A 21817-nucleotide genomic window follows, 5' to 3' on the forward strand; every position below is an offset into this window, starting at 1 on the left:
GGATTGATAACTATTTCTCACTTTTGCCAAACATTGATAAATGTGCCCCATAGAGCATTCTCTGCATAGGAGAAAATGCCCACACTGTCATCATCATAGTCATTTTTTGCAAGGCACCGTAAATATCTGCAGTCAGACTTGCAAATTACGCAGAATACAAATTGTACATAAAAGCAGAACAGTAGATACGAGGTTGACAAAGGAGATGCAGACGTGAGATCCCTGTTCGTGAGATCTTTCAGTCTAGGCGAGGCCCTGACAACCTGTGATCTACCAGATGTTGTGCAACTACAAGCCCCAGCATGCTCAGCCAGTCGATAGCCAGCTGATAGCTCGAAGAGTATGCTGGGACTTGTAGTTTCACAGGACCTGGAGTGGCACAGGTTCTCTGGGCTTGGTCTACAGGAAGAGGGCAATGCTGAGACAACAAGAACTAGTGGGACAGGAGTAGGCATGGGGCTGGCACTAGTTGAAGTGTCAGGTGGGGGTAAGATAGGTTACGGTAAAGATGTGGGTTCTGAGAGAGAGCTTGGAAGACTGAAGGTTGGGTTTCATAAGTGGGGATCAGCACGGGAGAAATCTTTGAGTCGTGAGTCTCACACAATGGACAAATAACTAGAGCACACAACACTTCAAGTACATCTACACACCATGGGCAAATAACTAGAGCACACAACACTTCAAGTACATCTACACACCCTGGAAGGTATGTGGAAGACACAATAAAGACACAAGCTCCTCAAACATGTAACTTTCCTCATAAAGGAATAGAGAGGAGGAAGTCTTCTGTAATTTCTAGATTAAAGTGTAAAAAAGTAGAGCTCTTAATGTACAATTTGGAGACTTTTCACCAAGTTGCTGCAATTGTAAATGTGACATATATTTTATTTCAGATTTTTTTTTTCCCTAATATTATATTTGGGGTTATCACTGAAATGTTTCATTCAATGCACAATAAATAATCACCAAGATCCTACTGCAGCGTCAGCTTACGAGCCAAAACTTCATTGAAACCAGGTTTATCCTTATTGTTATTATAATAACAAGTTTTTATTAATAGAACACCACAAAGTTCCGCAGCGCCGTCCAAGGCGGTAGCACAGATAAGGTAGACGGTTCACAGTAAACAAACAAAAAATTCACACAAACGTATATAGCACAAGTACAAGTAGTAATACAACAAGGGTGACTTAAAACAAGTCGTATTACAAAGGGCGATTCCCGGACAAACACCAGGATGACATGGGTAGCCATAGGTGACACGGGGACCAAGGAAGCAAGTGGGGAAGAGGGAGGGGAGGAAACAAAAGGATGGTGACCTCTGCTCGCGAGAGCTTACAATCTAGTTAGCTTTCACTTGTTTTTCTTGCATTAACTTAATGATTTTCCATGCACAAATCCCCTATCCTGAGGGGGCATTTTGCTGTGTATAAGGGTGATGTGGTTGTTATCATGTATCGGGCTACACTTCCCTTGTTTTCTGGTCTGGGTCCTTATCATGAACACAGTTTCTTTCCTGCTTTTAAGGCACATCCGTGTCGAAGAGTTTCTTGTAGCAAAGATCAGTGAAAGTGGCTTCCATACAGATTAATCGCCATCAAGTAACGATGACGCTTAGTGGTGCCCTGAAAATGTGCTTTTATCTGGGCAGTTGGTTGTATTTACACTCTTTATCTGTCTGACCAGCGATAACATCACTATCAAGAAATAAGGAAAGTGGGAAGTGTACAATCAGTGAGAGGAAGACTGGACGTTGTACATGTCTGAAAGAGAGAACTTTCCTTCATTTTCATCACTCCTTGTGCGTCTAATTAAAGGAGCCTGATTAATACGTATCTTTGATGTCTTTTACACAATTAGTAAAAGTCAAATATGGCGTTTTAATCCATTAGAGAAATTTGATTAAACCTCTTTACAGACAGTAATAGCAAAGTGACACCTACAAAGCAACATAGCAAACTCTGGATTTTTATTTTATTATTTTGTGCAAACTGCAACGTAAGATTCCTTATATAGAAGAGTTGCTAATCACTGTTGTGGAGGGACAGAAGATGTCAGAGCCGGTGCCCGTGAAGAGGGCGAAGATATCCGGCAGCGCTGTGCCCCTGGAGGGGCTGAAGAGGTCCCCGATGGTGCCCAGCTACAAGAAAGAAGAGGAGAAGTACTCACCCGTCCATCGATCCAGCGGCGGTGAGTATAACTTCTTTTTTGCAGGTCCTGTGCGCGGGGGAAGGATGAGCCAATCAGGGCTCATCTTTCCCCGCTGGCCAATCAGCGGCCGGATGCGCGAGCCAATCGCGGCTCGCGCCCGGCCATTCAAAAGATTGGCGCCGACGCGAGCCAATCAGCGCTCGCGCCGGCGGATGACGTCACGCCGGCGACTATATAAGTCGCCGGGTGGCGCCATTTTGGCAGAAGTCCGTCGGCGGGGAAGAGAGAGGACGTCTCGTCCAGACGTCCATCAACAGAGCCAGCGGCGGCAGGGGGCCCTTGTAAGGGCCGTGAGCTACCCTGCCGCCAGAAGACTTCAATCAAGCCGCCGGAGCGGAGATCGCCAGCGGGGAGCCCTTGTCAGGGCTGAGAGCGCCCCCGCCAAGCAGCCTTCAACAGCGCCGAAGCGGAGAAGAGGCGCCGCCGGCTGGAGGGTCTGGAAGACCCGGAGAAGAAAGGAAGAAGACGGCGTGTCAAGTTGAGTATCCTGCGCAGAGCAGGTAAGTATACTCAACGTTAAGTTCGGGCACTAGGCCCGTGGGCACATTCGGGCACAAGGCCCGTGGCACTGTAAATTAGGGGCACAAGGCCCAGGGACCTGGGCACTAGGCCCCAACGTGGTAGTGGGCCAGTAGGCCATTAGTATCTATATAAAGGGGACAAGCCCCTGTTAGTTAGAGAGGGGGACTCAGAGCCCCAGGTGTACAAGGGCACAAGGCCCTTAGGTAGTTAGGGGCCTAGAGGCCATAGGAAGGCCAGAGGGCCTGGTTAGAGGCTGGTAGCCTGTAGGTTATTAAGGGCACAAGGCCCTCAGTTAGTTAGGAAGGCCACAGGCCTTAGGCAGGGGCTAGGACCCCTAGGTAGTAGGGCACAAGGCCCTAGTGAGTGGGCTCAGAGCCCTGAGTTAGAGAGGGGGCTGAGGCCCATTAGTCAGAGCAGAAGGCTCTGCGTGTAGCTGGGCAGAGACCCATGGTGTATAGGGCATAAGGCCCTGGTGGTGTGAGGTAGAGGCGTGGGAGCCTCGTGAGAGTAGGCGCGGTCCTGTGTGAGGTGAGCACACGTGGTTAGGAGGTACGGTCGAGCGTAGGCTCCCGTGGTGCTGTAGCAACCTGCTGGTTGGCTAGCAGCGGTGTGTTCGGGTAAGTAGCGGCAAAGTACTGTAGACTGTATTTATTCTGTCTGTGTGGCGAGTGTAGTTTACATTACAGTATTTTGGTGTGTTTTCTAACTGTGTCCAGGGGCAAGACGTCAGGCCCCCATTAAAGGTAGGCTCTTGTTTCCTGTGGTTTTCCTGTGTTAACCCGTGCTGTGGGGGACAAGTGTAAGTACCAGCATACACATAGTCAGGGGAGAACACATGTAGTTTCCCTGTCCCTTAGGTCCCCGGGGTCACACTGGTACCCAGAGGGGGTGGCTGAGTGAGTTGGTGGCAGTACAGCACACCTTGAGGCAGTTCCAGGGGCGGCCGTGGTTCTGATCAAGGGTCCTCAAGGCCGGTTCCGTGCAGGTGGACCTGTGGTTCCGGACGTAGGGACACGTGTGAGATACCCGAGTACAGGCAGTCGGGCGGTTCAGTTCGATCGGCTGTTCCGTGCGGCAGTCGGCCCGCGGGTTAGTGTGCTGTTTTACTGAGCCTCAGCCGGGCTTAAAGAACCCGTACTTAGGGCCTGTGTGTGACTCCATAGCAAGAAGGCAGCTTCTTGGTAAGACCTGGGTGAGGGGGTTAGGAACCGCCCTCCGGTTTAGGCTGTGAACACCGGCTGGTGTTCCCCGTAGCGTGTAACTAGTAGTTCCGTTAGTGCACCACATTTAGTTAGTCCTAGTGTTTGACGTAGTTGCGTTGCCGACCATTAGAACGTTGTTAGGGTCGGGTCGCCGTTTGTAGTTAGTCCAGTTTTGTGGGTGCCATCTTAGTTCACGGAGAGCGTAGAGGGAGGCTGTGTGTTCTTGTCATCCGCAGGAGTCGGGAAGGTGCAGGAGAACCGGATCGGAAGTGGGAGTGTCCCGGTGAGTATCACGCTCGATTCCCCCTTTCGGTTAGGCCCTCACCGGCAGGTGTGTGAGGCACTTGAGGCGGGATTAGTCCTCGGATTAGTCTTGGCCTTCAGTGCCTGTAGTCCCCCGCGTCTTGGCAAGAACAAAGTGAGGAGGCGGCAAGGAGCTTGGACTGACCGTGTCCTTGTCCTTTGCCGTAGTCTCGGACAGCCCTTACCTGGTAGGCACGGCCGTAATCTCTGCCTCTATCTTAGAGGGACGTGATTGGAGGTGGCTGCGGATCTGCTGGGATCGGATCGCAGCTGGGAAATCAGAAGCGGACTGGAGGTGACCATCGTTTACAAGGTGAGTTATTTTCTGTTGCGTCTGTCCCTGTCTTTCCCCGCAGGGGGCGTTACATTTTGGCGTAGTCGGCAGGATCAACGATGGCTCATCGGGGGATCATTCCGCTGTACGAGGGATACAGCTGTGTCATCTCTCGTGACGAAGTGGCAGCGTTCACGAAGCAAATCCTGGAACGTTGTGAGACAAGGAAGAAGAAGAACAAAGGTACTAAACGGCAACCGGTGGAAGAAATGCTGTGCTGGAAGTGTGGGTTGCCTGGACACTTCGCATACCAGTGCCCAGTTGCCGAGGAGCTCTTTGATGAATGGGAGGACGAAGAAGTCTCCGATGAATGGGAAGACGTAGAAGTCTTCGAGTGGAAGGACGAGGAAGCCTTCCATCCATGGTCTCAAGAGAAGTCGGAATCTGGAGGGAAGGATCGGCAGAGCCTGCTGACTGTCGGATCGCAGGTGATCGTCCCGTCCAAGCAAGATTCGCGACAGGAATACCCGCGTCAGCCGGATGCTGGAGCTGGGGTATTGGAGACGTCGGATACGTCAGACGACTTGTCCGTGGCGGTGGAAGAGTTGGTCCCTGAAGACGAAGGGAGAACTGAGCAGACCCTCCACGGGGCAACGCTGTGTCCGGAGACATGTGAAGATGTCTGCCCGGTGGTACCTGAGAGGATGGAAGCCATCAGTACCCCGGAAGAGAAAGCTGCTGAAGAAGTACTGCCTGACGAAGACTGTACTTTAGAGAGCGCAGCTGGAGAGTGGTGGATGTTGCCACCTTCTGAAGAAGCTTCCCGCACAACCGAGGAGGTATCGGACGGATGGGAGGTTCCGGCATGCGCCGAGGAAGAGACTCCCTGGATACCGACTTCGGGCGAGGAAGTTGCCAGGATGGTGTGGATCCTGCGCGAGAGGGCTTTACCGCGAAGGACCCGGTGGACGCAAGTCAGGGATGCCGGTAAGCGACCCTTGGAGGTGGACGTAGAGGAGAAGACGTTGATTGTGGGGACCACAATGGAAAAAGGCGGCGGAAATGTGGAGGGACAGAAGATGTCAGAGCCGGTGCCCGTGAAGAGGGCGAAGATATCCGGCAGCGCTGTGCCCCTGGAGGGGCTGAAGAGGTCCCCGATGGTGCCCAGCTACAAGAAAGAAGAGGAGAAGTACTCACCCGTCCATCGATCCAGCGGCGGTGAGTATAACTTCTTTTTTGCAGGTCCTGTGCGCGGGGGAAGGATGAGCCAATCAGGGCTCATCTTTCCCCGCTGGCCAATCAGCGGCCGGATGCGCGAGCCAATCGCGGCTCGCGCCCGGCCATTCAAAAGATTGGCGCCGACGCGAGCCAATCAGCGCTCGCGCCGGCGGATGACGTCACGCCGGCGACTATATAAGTCGCCGGGTGGCGCCATTTTGGCAGAAGTCCGTCTGCGGGGAAGAGAGAGGACGTCTCGTCCAGACGTCCATCAACAGAGCCAGCGGCGGCAGAGGGCCCTTGTAAGGGCCGTGAGCTACCCTGCCGCCAGAAGACTTCAATCAAGCCGCCGGAGCGGAGATCGCCGGCGGGGAGCCCTTGTCAGGGCTGAGAGCGCCCCCGCCAAGCAGCCTTCAACAGCGCCGAAGCGGAGAAGAGGCGCCGCCGGCTGGAGGGTCTGGAAGACCCGGAGAAGAAAGGAAGAAGACGGCGTGTCAAGTTGAGTATCCTGCGCAGAGCAGGTAAGTATACTCAACGTTAAGTTCGGGCACTAGGCCCGTGGGCACATTCGGGCACAAGGCCCGTGGCACTGTAAATTAGGGGCACAAGGCCCAGGGACCTGGGCACTAGGCCCCAACGTGGTAGTGGGCCAGTAGGCCATTAGTATCTATATAAAGGGGACAAGCCCCTGTTAGTTAGAGAGGGGGACTCAGAGCCCCAGGTGTACAAGGGCACAAGGCCCCTAGGTAGTTAGGGGCCTAGAGGCCATAGGAAGGCCAGAGGGCCTGGTTAGAGGCTGGTAGCCTGTAGGTTATTAAGGGCACAAGGCCCTCAGTTAGTTAGGAAGGCCACAGGCCTTAGGCAGGGGCTAGGACCCCTAGGTAGTAGGGCACAAGGCCCTAGTGAGTGGGCTCAGAGCCCTGAGTTAGAGAGGGGGCTGAGGCCCATTAGTCAGAGCAGAAGGCTCTGCGTGTAGCTGGGCAGAGACCCATGGTGTATAGGGCATAAGGCCCTGGTGGTGTGAGGTAGAGGCGTGGGAGCCTCGTGAGAGTAGGCGCGGTCCTGTGTGAGGTGAGCACACGTGGTTAGGAGGTACGGTCGAGCGTAGGCTCCCGTGGTGCTGTAGCAACCTGCTGGTTGGCTAGCAGCGGTGTGTTCGGGTAAGTAGCGGCAAAGTACTGTAGACTGTATTTATTCTGTCTGTGTGGCGAGTGTAGTTTACATTACAGTATTTTGGTGTGTTTTCTAACTGTGTCCAGGGGCAAGACGTCAGGCCCCCATTAAAGGTAGGCTCTTGTTTCCTGTGGTTTTCCTGTGTTAACCCGTGCTGTGGGGGACAAGTGTAAGTACCAGCAAACACATAGTCAGGGGAGAACACATGTAGTTTCCCTGTCCCTTAGGTCCCCGGGGTCACACTGGTACCCAGAGGGGGTGGCTGAGTGAGTTGGTGGCAGTACAGCACACCTTGAGGCAGTTCCAGGGGCGGCCGTGGTTCTGATCAAGGGTCCTCAAGGCCGGTTCCGTGCAGGTGGACCTGTGGTTCCGGACGTAGGGACACGTGTGAGATACCCGAGTACAGGCAGTCGGGCGGTTCAGTTCGATCGGCTGTTCCGTGCGGCAGTCGGCCCGCGGGTTAGTGTGCTGTTTTACTGAGCCTCAGCCGGGCTTAAAGAACCCGTACTTAGGGCCTGTGTGTGACTCCATAGCAAGAAGGCAGCTTCTTGGTAAGACCTGGGTGAGGGGGTTAGGAACCGCCCTCCGGTTTAGGCTGTGAACACCGGCTGGTGTTCCCCGTAGCGTGTAACTAGTAGTTCCGTTAGTGCACCACATTTAGTTAGTCCTAGTGTTTGACGTAGTTGCGTTGCCGACCATTAGAACGTTGTTAGGGTCGGGTCGCCGTTTGTAGTTAGTCCAGTTTTGTGGGTGCCATCTTAGTTCACGGAGAGCGTAGAGGGAGGCTGTGTGTTCTTGTCATCCGCAGGAGTCGGGAAGGTGCAGGAGAACCGGATCGGAAGTGGGAGTGTCCCGGTGAGTATCACGCTCGATTCCCCCTTTCGGTTAGGCCCTCACCGGCAGGTGTGTGAGGCACTTGAGGCGGGATTAGTCCTCGGATTAGTCTTGGCCTTCAGTGCCTGTAGTCCCCCGCGTCTTGGCAAGAACAAAGTGAGGAGGCGGCAAGGAGCTTGGACTGACCGTGTCCTTGTCCTTTGCCGTAGTCTCGGACAGCCCTTACCTGGTAGGCACGGCCGTAATCTCTGCCTCTATCTTAGAGGGACGTGATTGGAGGTGGCTGCGGATCTGCTGGGATCGGATCGCAGCTGGGAAATCAGAAGCGGACTGGAGGTGACCATCGTTTACAAGGTGAGTTATTTTCTGTTGCGTCTGTCCCTGTCTTTCCCCGCAGGGGGCGTTACACTGTTACAAGAATTTTGAAAACTCAACAAGGCAGAATATATTGGAGATAAATTTGCACTGCATTCTGTTAACCCTTCAGTCAGTAACTTTGTATCCGCCATGGATCTATATCGGCATCAGACTTCCTCTCCGTCTATAGAGAAGCACAGTAATGATCCCCCAGAGCGTACACTCTCAGCTAGGTAAATATAGCACACTCAGCATTAAACCTCTTATATCCTGTTATCGCCTTTACATATATTTGTGTTGCTGATTCATACTGGATCCGCTTGTATTTTTAGTTCACTGTCCCTTTGAATCAAATTAACAATGGTTGGAGATGCATTACTGAAAAATCACTAAGGGCCTGATTCTGTGTTAGGAGCAAATTTGCACCTTGACAAAACCATGTTGCATTAGAGGGGGGGGGGGGTAAATAGAAAATATAGGGACATATTTATAGTTGGGGTAGGGCACGTTATAGATCAACTTTAATATCAGGGTAAAAATAAATCTATCAGGTATTTGTGTGCTACATGAAAAAAGAGTCAGTATTTTCTTTGCATGCAAAAAAATAATTCAGTTTGTAACCCTTGCATTATAACATGGTTTGTCCAGATGCAAAGTTGCTCATTTTCTTTGCTCTGATCCTAACTTAAAATCAGGCCCTAAGTAACTGCCTTTATTTTTGGTTTTTGAAATATATGTATGTATGTATGTATGTATGGTTGTATCTACCAATTTATTTTTCTCTAGAAAATGACTTTCTGGGCCGCAGGGCAACAGACCCATTCATTTCAAAAAGTTTCAGCTATTAAAAAAAATAATTTGTTGATGCCATAAATTTCCTTTTTAGTCTATTCTTTCTGCTAACACCGCAATATTTGATCAATTGACTTGGAGAAGCCTGTTTAACTCTTTACATGTATAGGGTGGACTGAAATAAGCCCTATTGTCAGCGAAAACTCCAATTCTCTCCAGTAATAGTGCTTTATACCCTTTGATTAGGGCCTGATTATCCAAGAGGCAGACTAGACTGCAGAGTACAAGGATTTTAAGGGTACGAAATTGTGAAAGGGAGAGGTGTAAACTAAAATAATTTTTAAAATATAAGAGAATAGTTGTTCTCCAAAGTGAAAAAGAAAAGTGTAGTGAAGTTATAATCTTGACGTATTCCCGTGGTAACGCCTGAAGACAATTAGTCATCCTTGAGCGGGTGCTGAATGATAAGTGAGAGACAAGAATGGCGATTATAATGAATTGGTTTTGCTTTGCGATCTTTCCTTACAAAGACTTGGGGGTAAATGTATTATACTCCGACTTTTTCAACTCGCCGGAAATCGGCGAGTTTACAGCTAAAATTTAAAGCGGCGCTGGCTTGTAAAGGCAAACTTGCCTTTACAAGCATTTAAATACATTTACCCCTTGGAGGTAGATTTATTAAAGGTTCTAAAAAGAAAAAGTGGAGCAACCAGTCAGATTCTAGCTATCATTAATATAGCATATTCTATAAAATGACAGCTAGAATCTTATTGGTTACTATGGGTAACACCTCTATTTCTTTTTAGAAGGCTTAAGAAATCTACCCCACATTCTTGTGCACAGTAAGTCACAAATGCACAAAGGTAGGGTCAGTGACTTCAAATATGGACTTAAGCGCTGTTTCACATGTGCGCAACTTACTAATTGTTTATGAATCCCATATATAGTTATGTATATATACTTATACATACTATGTATGTATACTTCTCTCAGGTACATATGTGTTTTGCAATACATATAAACAGCAGGAATGTATTGGCTAATGAGAAGACCGGCAATGGTTACTTTGTATGATAATCCTGCGGTTTACTGGTGATAAGATGTCATGTTAAAATAAACAAATTAAAATTATAGTCCATCCTGACAGATCTGCATTAAAAGTCTATCAATCGTCCTTTAAGGCTACATCCACAATGCTCTTTTAAGGTGTGCTGGTCACATTGGAGAGTGAAGGGAAAAATAATGAAAACGTCAATTTTTTTATAAACGTAGTCACTCCCTTTGTCCCCATTTTTTTTTTTAACTCTTCCACTTCTGTTTTGCTTAGAAGAAAGTAATAGACAGACAGCCTTGTGATAAGTGCACTGCATGAGTACCCTGTGCCAGTACCGGACTTACCGAATGGGCTGTTATAGGGGTAGAGTATCTTGGTTTGCTCTGAAGGACCCTTGGCGGTGCAGTAAAAGACGCCCACTACCTCGTTGGGGGCGAACCCGCTGGCCTGCAGCTCAGTCTTCAGTTCTTTGGTCTGAAAAGGATGCACTTTAGGGATCCGAACAATGGTGTTGTCTCGTTCAATGCGCAGGTCCGAAGTCTTCATTTCCCGCTCTCCGGTGACACATGATAAGACTAAATCCCCTCTGCGGTGCCCAGAGGTAATTGACACCAGTGTGACATCTAGAACTGCCCCTGTGGTGCAAAAAATACAAAGTACATTATTGGTCTATGCATGATGTAAGTGGAACTGGAGAGGTTAATGGAAGTAACACTTAGCTTGCCAATAACTTTCCTTACAGGACTCAACCTAGGTTGGATACAACTAATCCTAATTCACCATCTGGTTTACGACAGGTAGATAACTGCCACCACCAAATCCCATTTCTAAACAAAATCTTAGGCATTGGTTATGCCTTACTAAACACAGAAAGATAAAAACACATTTAAAAAATAAAATAAATAATAATAAAACAATAAAAGTTTATTGAAAAAATGATTAGTCTAAAAATAAAACTAAAATCTATTCATAAGCAAAACATTCAAAATTTAATACAAAGTATTAAATATATATATATATATTTCTTCTGATACAATGTTACAGCGCTTATAAAAAGATTGTTAGAAAACATGAAAAAGCTATAACTGAGAAAATTAGAAACCATTTACAATAATAGATCAGTATTTAAGCAGAGTCTGGCCGCCGAAAGGGCGGCAGTTAGGAAAGTGAATCACCTGCAGATAGGTCAGCTATTCCGTAATTAAAATAACCCCATAATATATTGTTTAGGATTATTTTACATAAAGAGCTCTTTGTGTTAGAAATAAAACCATCTCATTGTGTCTGTAATAGGAGGGGTGAATGCACTGGAGGAGAGAGTATGTATATCCATTACTAGCCCCATTGAAATTAATCGGCACAATGAAATGAATGTACATTACTAACCGAATGAGCTAGTTAAGGAAACCTCTGATATTTGAACACCGTACTGGAGATGTCTGGTGTATTCCAAATGATCCTGCATTGTGTTTCCGTGTCATTGGAGCTCAAAGGTAACGTTAGTTGTGTTTCCCCATATAAATAGATAGTCAAAGTTCTTAATTAAGTGGTAAACCAAAAATAGTCTGCACTAGATGCAGAATAGTGTTAAAGTATAAAGATAATATATTGTATATTTCTATAAGTTGTAAGAAGGTATAATCCTGAGGTGCTGTATAGGAGTAATAAAGGTAATTAAAGTGAAATAGGTAGTTCCAAAAAGAAACTGACAGAATATAGATACTAATCTATTGCTGTTCATTCATAACTTTCAATAGTAATAATTAAAATAGTAAGTAATTAACACAAAACAAATGTATAACATTTAGTGTGAAATATTTGGATAATATAAAGTTTATATAATAAAAGAGATCCACGTATTCACAGCATTTCTCCCTCCTCTTATATAAGATAAATGACATTTTTAAAATACATAAAAAGAATGAGTCTAAGGGCTAGATTTACTAAGCTGCGGGTTTGAAAAAGTGGGGATGTTGCCTAGAGCAACCAATCAGATTCTAGCTGTCATTTATGTAGTGCTTTCTACAAAATGACAGCTAGAAGCTGATCTCTATATAACTCATATGGGTAATAAGGTATCATCATCATCAATATTTATGTATTTAGCGCCAGCAAATTCCATAGCACTTTACATATGGGAACAAACACAGTAATATAACAATACTGAGTAATACATACAGACAGAGAGGTGAGAGGGCCCTGAACGCAAGCTTACAATCTATAGGACAATGGGAGTCTGATACATGAGCTCAAGTTACACATATTGTATATTGGTCCAGTCAGATCACAGAGTTATAGAATGACTAGTGGGCCATATGATCTAGTCACACAGCAATGTTGGTCACAGGGTTGTAGTCTTGTGTTAGCTGTGTAGAGGGTGGAAATAGTGTAACCTAGGGAGATTAAGAGGTTGGTTGAGGAATATTATAAACTTGTCTGAAGAGGTGAGTTTTCAGAGAATCCTTGAAGGTTTGAAGACCAGAGGAAAGGCTTATTAAGCGAGGGAGGGAATTCCACAAAGTGGGTGCAGCCCGAAAAAATTCCTGTAACTGAGAATGGGAGGTTGTGATGAGAGTGTAAGAGAGACGCAGATCTTGTGCAGAACGGAGGTGTCAAGTTGGGAGATAGTTTGAGACAAGTGAGGAGATTTATGTTGGTGCAATTTTGTTGACGGCCTTGTATGTTAGTAGAAGTATTTTATATTGGATTCGTTGAAATACAGGCAACCAATGTAGAGACTGACAGAGTGGCTCAGCAGAGGAAGAACAGTTTGCAAGGAAAATCAATCTAGCTGCTGCGTGCATAATAGATTGTAGGGGTTCAAGTCTGATTTTGGGAAGATCAGTAAAGAGGGAATTGCAATATTCGATGCAGGAGATGATGAGTACATGAATTAAAGTTTAAATTCTGGAAATGTTTTTTAGATGTATGTAACATGATTTAAAGATAGAGTCAATGTGGGGAACAAAGCATAGTTCTGAGTCAAAGATCACAACTAGGCAGCGAGCATGTGGGGTGACATTTATGGTCATGTTATCAACAGAGATAGAAATATCAGGGAGGAAGTTTCTGTTTTTGGGTGGGAATATTATTGTCTCTGTTTCTGAAAAATTAAGTTTGAGTTGGCGAGAGGACATCCAAGATGAAATGGCAGAAAGACAGTCAGTAACGCAGGACAACGTAGATGGTGAGAAATCTGGAGAGTAGAGAAAAATTTAGGTAAATTTGGGTCATCTGCATATAGATGATACTGAAATCCAAAGGAGCTTCTTAGTTTTCCAAGACAAGTGATATAGATCAAGAACAGAAGAGGACCTAGGACTGAGCCTTGTGGTCTCCAACTGATAAAGGAAGTGGAGTGGAGGTTGTTCCAGAGAAATTAACAGTGAAAGAGCGATTAGATAGGTAGGATGAGAACCAGGATAGAACAGTGTCTTCAAGACCTTGGGATTGTAGCGTTTGTATGAGGAAAGAGTGGTCAACAGTGTCAAATGCAGCAGAGAGATCCAGGAGAATTAGAAGAGAGTAATGGTTATTATTTTTTGCTGTGATCAAATCATTGACAACCTTGGTCAGTGCAGTCTCTATGGAGTGTTGAGAATAAAAGTCACAGAAGAGGATCCAATAGGTTGTTTGCAGAAAGAAAGTGTGTGAGGCGAATGTAGGCAAGTCTCTCTAGAAGCTTGGATGGACACGGGAGCTGAGAGAAGTAATTTCAGATAGAGTTCGGGTCAGAATTTAGTTTTTTCAGAGTAGGAGTAATCACTGCCTGCTTGTATAATGATGAGAAGTTGCCAGTAGAGAGAGAGAGAGGCTTTTATAATACCCCTGATAACTCAAGCAAGGTACCCAATTATCAGACTATTCTATAAGTAGCCCGTTCAGTTAGTAATGGGAAACTTTATAAATGGAGCTTCTCCCATTTGAATGGGGTTTATACATGTAACACAAACACTGGAATGAGTGGGCCCATTGAAACTATTGGGAAAACCTCAGAGACCTTTAAAAATTTCTGTTAAATCACCTTTTGTAAAATAGGTGTTTCGTAGATTAGGGAGTTGGAACAAAGAAATCCTGTTTTAGGGCACTTTCCAATGATTTTGATCAATATAAAAAGGTTGGAAAATCAAACTTTATTAAATCTCTCCCAAATTAAGACAATATTAGAGTGACTTTAATGCAGCAATAGAACATAAACAACAATTTCAACTTTGAATAGATACATAATAATATTTAAAAATTATATAAAAACAGCATTCGGACCCTTCCCCCGACCCCCACACAACTGAATCTCTGCTTCATCAACTGTAAGATTATAGCATAAAATATTAGCTTCTGGTATCATACCTATTGAGTCTAGGTTATTTCTTTTGGTAAACAAAGCAAACAATGGTAAAAGAGTAGTTACACAGTGTAATAAAGAGTTTTGTTGGCAGGTTTACTTTCAAAATAGTTGGCATGTGGGTGCAGGATGATAGTAGAGAGCAGTGTCCACTTTACTAAGATATATTTTATCATCATCAGACAATGGATTTTATTCTTGTACTAGAAATATTCCTTATCCTTAATCCTATAAATGAAGATGAATTATCTACTCTCTTCTCTTCTAGTCCACTTGACAAATCAGTCAATCCCTATCTCTTACGTTCATCCCAGTCTTAATTAAAATCTGTAATCTTTCCCTCTCTATTGGTATTTCCCCATCATTATTCAAGCATGCAATTATTACTCTTATTCTGAGAAATAACATATTCTGACCCAAACCCTCACTCAGATTATCGTTCCCTAGTTCCTTTGTCATTTCAAGATTCTTGAAATAATTGTCTACAATCACCTCACACGTTTTCTTACTGCACTCAACCAATTGGACCCTCTTCAGTCAGACTTTATCTCCCAACACCCCACAGAGACTGACTAAGGTGGTCAATAACTTGAACACTGATAAATCTAAGGGCTTATTATTCAATTCTAATTCTCCTGGATCTCTCTGCTGTATTCAACACTGTTGACCACTCTCTTCTCATACAAGCACTACAATCCCTAGGTCCTCAGGACACTGCCCTATCCTGGTTCTTATCCTACCTATCTAATCACTCTTTCAGTGTTTGTTTCTGTGGATCCACCTCTGCTCCAATTCCTTATTAGTTGGAGACCACACAGCTCAATTCTAGGCCCCCTGCTCTTCTCTATACAACTTTTCTTCTAAAACTGATAAGCTCCATTAGATATCAGTCCCATCTCTATGTGGGTGGTATCCAAATGTATTTATCCTATCTGGATCTCTCACTATCTGCCTACGTTACTGACTGTCTTTCTGCTATTTCCTCTTGGATGTCCTCTCACCACCTCAAACGCAATCTTTCAAAAACAGAATTAATAATATTCCCACCCGCGAACAGAGGCTGCTTACCTGACATCTCTATATCTGTGGAACACAGGACAATAATCAATCCATCATCATCATCATCAATTTATTTATATGGCGCCACTAATTCCGCAGCGCTGTACAGAGAACTCACTTCCATCAGTCCCTGCCCCATTGGAGCTTACAGTCTAAATTCCCTAACACACACACACACACACACACACACACACACATATCAATTAACTAGTAGCCAATTAACCTACCAGTATGTTTTTGGAGTGTGGGACGATAACGGAGCACCTGGAGGAAACCCACGCAAACACGGGGAGAACATACAAACTCCACACAGATAAGGCCATGTTTGGGAATTAAACTCATGACCCCAGTGCTGTGAGGCAGAAGTGCTAACCACTGAGCAACCGTGCTAGGGTTGGCTCCACCAGTGCGCTCTTCATTTGATGAGAACATAGTGAAGGATGATTCATCTCCTTCAAGCTCTCTGCCTGGGTGTCCTCCCTAATGCGGAATTGTCATTTGTTCCCCACATCCAACCTGCAACCCAATCATGTTACATACATCTAAGAAACATTTCCAGAATACACACACGTCTCACATAGGACGGTGCAAAAACTTTAATTCATGCGCACATTTTCTCCAGCATTGACTATTGCAGTTCCCTAATTACTGGTCTTCCCCTAACCAGACTTTCAACCATACAATCTACGATTTTGAATACAGCGGTCAGAGTCATTTTCCTTGTAAAGAAATTCTTCTGCTTCTCTCTGTCAGTCCATGTATTGGTCGCCTGTATTTTACTGGATGCAAAATAAAATACTTGTACTAATATACAAGGCCCATCAACAACACTGCAGCAGCAAACATCTCTCCCGTTGACTCAAAGTATCGCTCAACTCGACCCCTCCGTTCTGCACAAGATCTGCGTCTCTCATCCACTCATACTCATTACCTGCTCCTATTCCCGGGTACAGGATTGTTTTCAGGCAGTTTCCACTCTGTAATATTCCCTACCCCGCACAACTGCCCTTTCCTTGGGCCTCCAAACTCTAAACCTTCGAATGTACCCTAAAAAACCCACCTCCTCCAGCAATCTTACCTAATTGCCAAACTACTCTCTTATGCCATAAACAGTGTCTTCTTAGCATAAATCTATGCATACACATGAACAGGTAATAACAAACAACAGGGTAAATGAGGGACACAGAACATATTGAGTACTGAGACGGAAAGGGGTGATTGTTGATTCACGTTTGGCAGGAGCTTCACTGACCAAGACAGCTCAACTTGCTAATGTTTCCTGATCAACAGTGTTTGGGTGATCTCAGCATGGAACTCTGAGGATTAAGCAACATCAGAACTTGACAACATTGGGTAGAAGCGAATACTCTAGAATCATAATATCTTTACATTAATTTTAAGTGCCAGACAAGATCAACCAGCAACTGCAGATCTACTGACTGCAAATTACAACCCGTTGCTCTAGCAGCTAGTGTCTTAAGAAATTGTTCGACGGGAACTCCAGAGAGCTGGATATCAAAGTTGGGTTGCAGGTGGTGGAGGTGAAACGGTCAGATGAATCATCCTTCACTATGTTCTTATCAAATGAAGAGTGCACTTGTGGCACCAACCCAAAGAACTCTTCAGATCTGAGTGTTTGTTTCCAGCAGATTGGGGTTCTGGTGATTACCTAATGTTGTGGAGGCATTTTTCTGACATGAGTTGGGTGCAGCCATTCCCTTAGAAGACAAGGTCAATGCTCATCACTACTTAATGGTAATGAGTGATCACCTCATTTTATATAATTTATTTCCTGATGGGGGTGGGGGTCTTCCAGGATGACAGTGCCCCTATCCACAGCACAGGTGTGGTGGCACAATGGTTTCATGAGCAGGGCCCTAATTTTATCCATAGGTATTGGCCTTGTCAGCCACCGGATCGGAACACAGACAAGTATTGGGATGGAATATTCTGGAATGACGCCTGAGACAGTGTATCCAGCCCCCTCAACCAAGTGTCAGAGTAGGGAAGAGTAATACGCAACCATCCTGCACAAATCAAAGCAGTGGTAGACTCATAGCCCTATTAAGTGACTTTAGATTAATGTGTCCAGTCATTTGACTAATACCTGCGTCATATATATATGTATATATGCAGCACAGTGGCTTAGTGGTTCGCGCTTCTGCCTCACAGCACTGGAGTCATGAGTCCAATTCCCGGCCATGGCCTTATCTGGTTCCTCCCACACTCCAAAAACATACTGGTAGGTTAATTGGCTGCTATCAAATTGCCCTTAGTCTCTCTCTTTCTGTGTGTGTGTGTATGTTAGGGAATTTAGATTGTAAGCTCCAATGTGTCAGGGACTGATGTGAGTGAGTTCTCTGTACAGCGCTGCGGAATTAGTGGCGCTATATAAATAGATGATGATGATATATAATATATATATATATATATATATATATATATATATATATTAGACAATGGAAACTATTTTCTTTTATAACAGGATTTCTTGATGTACACAACATACTACCACCCACTTCAAGATGGCAGCCCAAAGTCAGCAAATACTAAGATTAGCATGGATGCCTTTTTAATAAAACAACAAGCAAATAGCACAATTGATGTTCAATGAAGTGTAATACACATTTGTAAAACTGCAACATAATACTGTCGTTGTATACAGTATCCAACTTTCGGTGATGCAGAGCAGTATACAGTATACAGCGACACACACACACACACTAAACAAAGCAGTATCATATATACTGATACACACTCTGCACAGATCCATACAGTATATGGAGTTACACAGCATATAATATACAGTGACACACACAACAATTTACAGTATTACACACGGCCATATATTATACAGTGTTACACACTACACAGATCCAGGTCATGTCCCCTTTATTTATATATATATATCGCCCTCTCCTCATCCGTACTGTAACCCCTGATGGTACTTACAAGGTTCTGTCACATCCCCCCTGTCTACTCTTCTCCAAGCTGTACATATTATGGTCTGAAACTATAATATTTATTACTGAGTAGTTAGGTCACTTATGAATCTTACTGCACATAAAACACATCATTAAATCTTTAAATGAATAATGACAACAAGGTGTCGTTACCTATTTCTGCTGGAAGTAAAGACCCAAGAAAGAGGCTCAGGAAATGAAACAGCTTCAGCATTGTCCTTAATCCAATCCAGAGGTGATCTCCCAATGTGTGTCCCGTGCCCAGGAATCACATCCGCATCATCTCTTATATCCAGGGATTAGCGCTTATAACAGATCCACAAAAATATTAATCCCAAAACGTTAATTCCATCCAACTCATGAACAATAAAAACAGATTCCCATAATATCTCAGGTGTATCCCAGTGCGGAGACTTCAGGGATGAATGATCAGATGTCTCCCATCACATTGTGGCAGAAGGCGGCATGGATTGCTAGCTCAGTGGCCAAATTCCAAACTTTAGTAAACAATATCAGCAGGGACTCCGATTTCTGTTCCCTTCTAAACTTTCTCACATTCACCGCCTCTGACTTCCAGAGGTTTCTGGGATTTGGAGATGGAAAGAGGAAAAGGCGTAGCAGGACTGCTGGGTACAGGAAACTCCTAGAGCTGAATACTCAGCGATGGCCTCTGCTTTAGGAAATCACAGTCTGAGTAACTATGGGAAAAGAAGATGACAAAAGCTGACCCCCCCTCACTTCCCTAGGTATGAACTGTATTGTTATATTTAACACTGCGAATCATTCTCAGCCCTGAATTCTGTGGTAAAGGCCAACATCTCACAAAACTCTGAGCACAAATATAGAAGTATTTAGCCACGAAGTGCCAAATTATTCAGCTATATTTTAAGTGGACATATCTATAAAGGCTCAGACACATCATTGTGATAATTCTGTTATCACACAGGTCACACATCAACTTCCTGTGTCCCTTGTACATTCCAATAGTGTGAATGTAACATTATAACGCAACATTGAGCAATAAGTCGTCAGATGTGGATTATTGTTCTAAAGGACATGACGATGAAAGGATCGTTACAGCCATAACTGAAAAGGTTACTTACCTGGGGGTAAATGTATCAAGCTGAGAGTTTTCCGGTTGGTTTGAAAAGCCAATCAGATCCTAGCTGTCATTTATTTAGTAGATTCTACAAAATGATAACTAGAACCTGATTGGTTGCTAGAGGCAACATCTCCACTTTTCAAACCCGCCGGAAAACTCTCAGCTTGATACATTTACCCCCTGGTGTTCAGGCTATCCAGTGCTTTTACCTGATTGGTCGCAGGAGCCAGGTGGGCAGTGGTGGGCATGGGCAAACCGCTTAGTAGCCTGAACACAGCTAAGTAATCTTTGGGGATCAGGTTGGGTGGAAAAATGCTTTAATTTTACTATATAGGCGGATCATGATGCTTTTCCCACGTTCACCGTATAGGGCCATAGGAAAGATACAGGTTCGGGACCCCTATCTCCCCTCTATTTGTAAAAAAAACAAAACACATACAAATGGCTTTGAGTTGCCCAATGGATGATCCAGGTCTGGTGTAAAGCGACACGGTTAATGTCCAGTATGTTCACATCCTGTGTGTTCGGGGGTTAGGTCTGAGCTGCAGGAACAATCATACCAAGAGTTTGTCCTTTAGACGTCTGGCTACATCTCAGGCTTTTGGACTCAGCCCAGAGCCTGTGTTTTTCCATATTATCCGGTAACAATCTGCTATTTAGGATTGCATTTTACAATTACTGACACATCCACCAAGCTAGTGGCTTCCACTCTTATAAGACAAGTTATCTATTTAAATAAATCTGATAACAATTCATGTAACTAATTCACCTTTAATTTTTATGGAATGAATTCCAATCATTAAGTGAGCTCTAATGATCTTTCTCTTATAATGTTGCTATTAAAGGTTTCATACTGTATCTTGGGGTCACTTGTTTATAAGGTTTACAGCAGTGGGAAAGATACCTAAACATGTAACATGTTTTATGTAGTACATGTATGTAGCGTGGGTATTAATAGCCACATATGAAGGCAGGGTATGAATTAGTATCTAACAGGGATTAGAAGGAATGACAGGCAGAAAGGTCTTGGAGGTGAATCCAGGGTCAGAGCTATGAATATGGTCCTTTATCTTGTCCATCACAAGCCAGGTGTGACATCAGGAAATGGGCACAGAACAATGACATTGTCACATTACATTCCAGAACAATGGCACACTGTCACTTGGGGTCCCCGGATAACGGCACACTGTCACTTGGGGTCCCCAGATAATGGCACACTGTCACTTGGGGTCCCAGGATAACGGCACACTGACACTTGGGGTCCCAGGATAACGGCACACTGACACTTGGGGTCCCCGGATAATGGCACACTAACACTTGGGGTCCCCGGATAACGGCACACTGTCACTTGGGGTCCCCGGATAATGGCACACTGACACTTGGGGTCCCCGGATAACGGCACACTGTCACTTGGGGTCCCCGGATAATGGCACACTGACACTTGGGGTCCCCGGATAACGGCACATTGTCACTTGGGGTCCCCGGATAACGGCACACTGACACTTGGGGTCCCCGGATAATGGCACACTGTCACTTGGGGTCTCCGGATAACGGCACACTGTCACTTGAGGTCCCCGGATAACGGCACACTGACACTTGAGGTCCCCGGATAACGGCACACTGACACTTTGGGTCCCCGGATAATGGCACACTAACACTTGGGGTCCCCGGATAACGGCACACTGTCACTTGGGGTCCCCGGATAACGGCACACTGTCACTTGGCATCCTAAGTTATCCTAGTCACAGTGACAGGGTCCCTTAATAATGGCAGAATGATGCTTGGGGTCTCTGAACAATGGCACCGACACTTGGAGTTGACTCACATCCGCTGAACCACTCTGCACCTACTTTGTACTTTCCAAGAAATGCCCTCACTCAAACCAACACCTCCCATCGACTGGCGCAAGTGTCTGTTCCTCCACCATTGCGGTCATCTTTCTCCCTAACCCTATATGTAGGCACAGCATCTCCTGAGAGGGTTTTTGTGCAGTAATTCAGCCATTTTTCTCTCCGTAAATGAGGATCACAGATTTGTGGGCAAAAACCATCAGACTAATCAATGTACCCCGGTTTGTCCTGCATATGGGAATAGCTCATCCATTGCAGAATATTGCACAAACCCAACGTTTGTAGCTGAAAGCCCTTTGTCACTGTAAATATTTGTGTGATTACAAAGATGACGAAACACAAGTAAACTTGTTTTATAAAAACTTTTCATTTGTTTACTGACAGACAAGTAAAAGAAGGATTTAAAGCCAAGTGACCATTTAGCACAAGTGTTAGAAAACATCCATTAAACAGAAAAGTCCCTTAAATTCGGGATGTTTATTGTTGTTTTGAACTAAGCATTTTGAGGGGAACTAAGAAACCCTGGACGATGGCGAGTGTGAGCAGTGTGTGGGCTGATAC

General features: G+C 45.1%; 1 protein-coding gene across 2 annotated transcripts in view; it reads right to left on the bottom strand.

Annotated features, from left to right (window-relative positions):
• TIE1 (tyrosine kinase with immunoglobulin like and EGF like domains 1) overlaps positions 1-18929 on the bottom strand; it is a 49060-nt gene extending 30131 nt beyond the window's left edge. Inside the window, exons 1-2 of one of the 2 annotated variants that reach the window (XM_075181712.1) lie at positions 18458-18929; positions 10285-10575 (exon numbers count right to left, since the gene is read on the bottom strand). In XM_075181712.1, the coding sequence (XP_075037813.1) occupies positions 10285-10575; positions 18458-18518 (352 nt within the window). In that variant the 5' untranslated portion in view covers positions 18519-18929. The remainder of the gene's footprint in view (positions 1-10284; positions 10576-18457) is intronic. The other variant, XM_075181711.1, reaches the window with a different exon arrangement.
• Between the last annotated feature and the right edge of the window lie 2888 nt (positions 18930-21817).

This window comes from Mixophyes fleayi, chromosome 8 (assembly GCF_038048845.1).
Source record: "Mixophyes fleayi isolate aMixFle1 chromosome 8, aMixFle1.hap1, whole genome shotgun sequence".
In the NCBI taxonomy this organism is placed as follows: Eukaryota; Metazoa; Chordata; class Amphibia; order Anura; family Limnodynastidae; genus Mixophyes; species Mixophyes fleayi.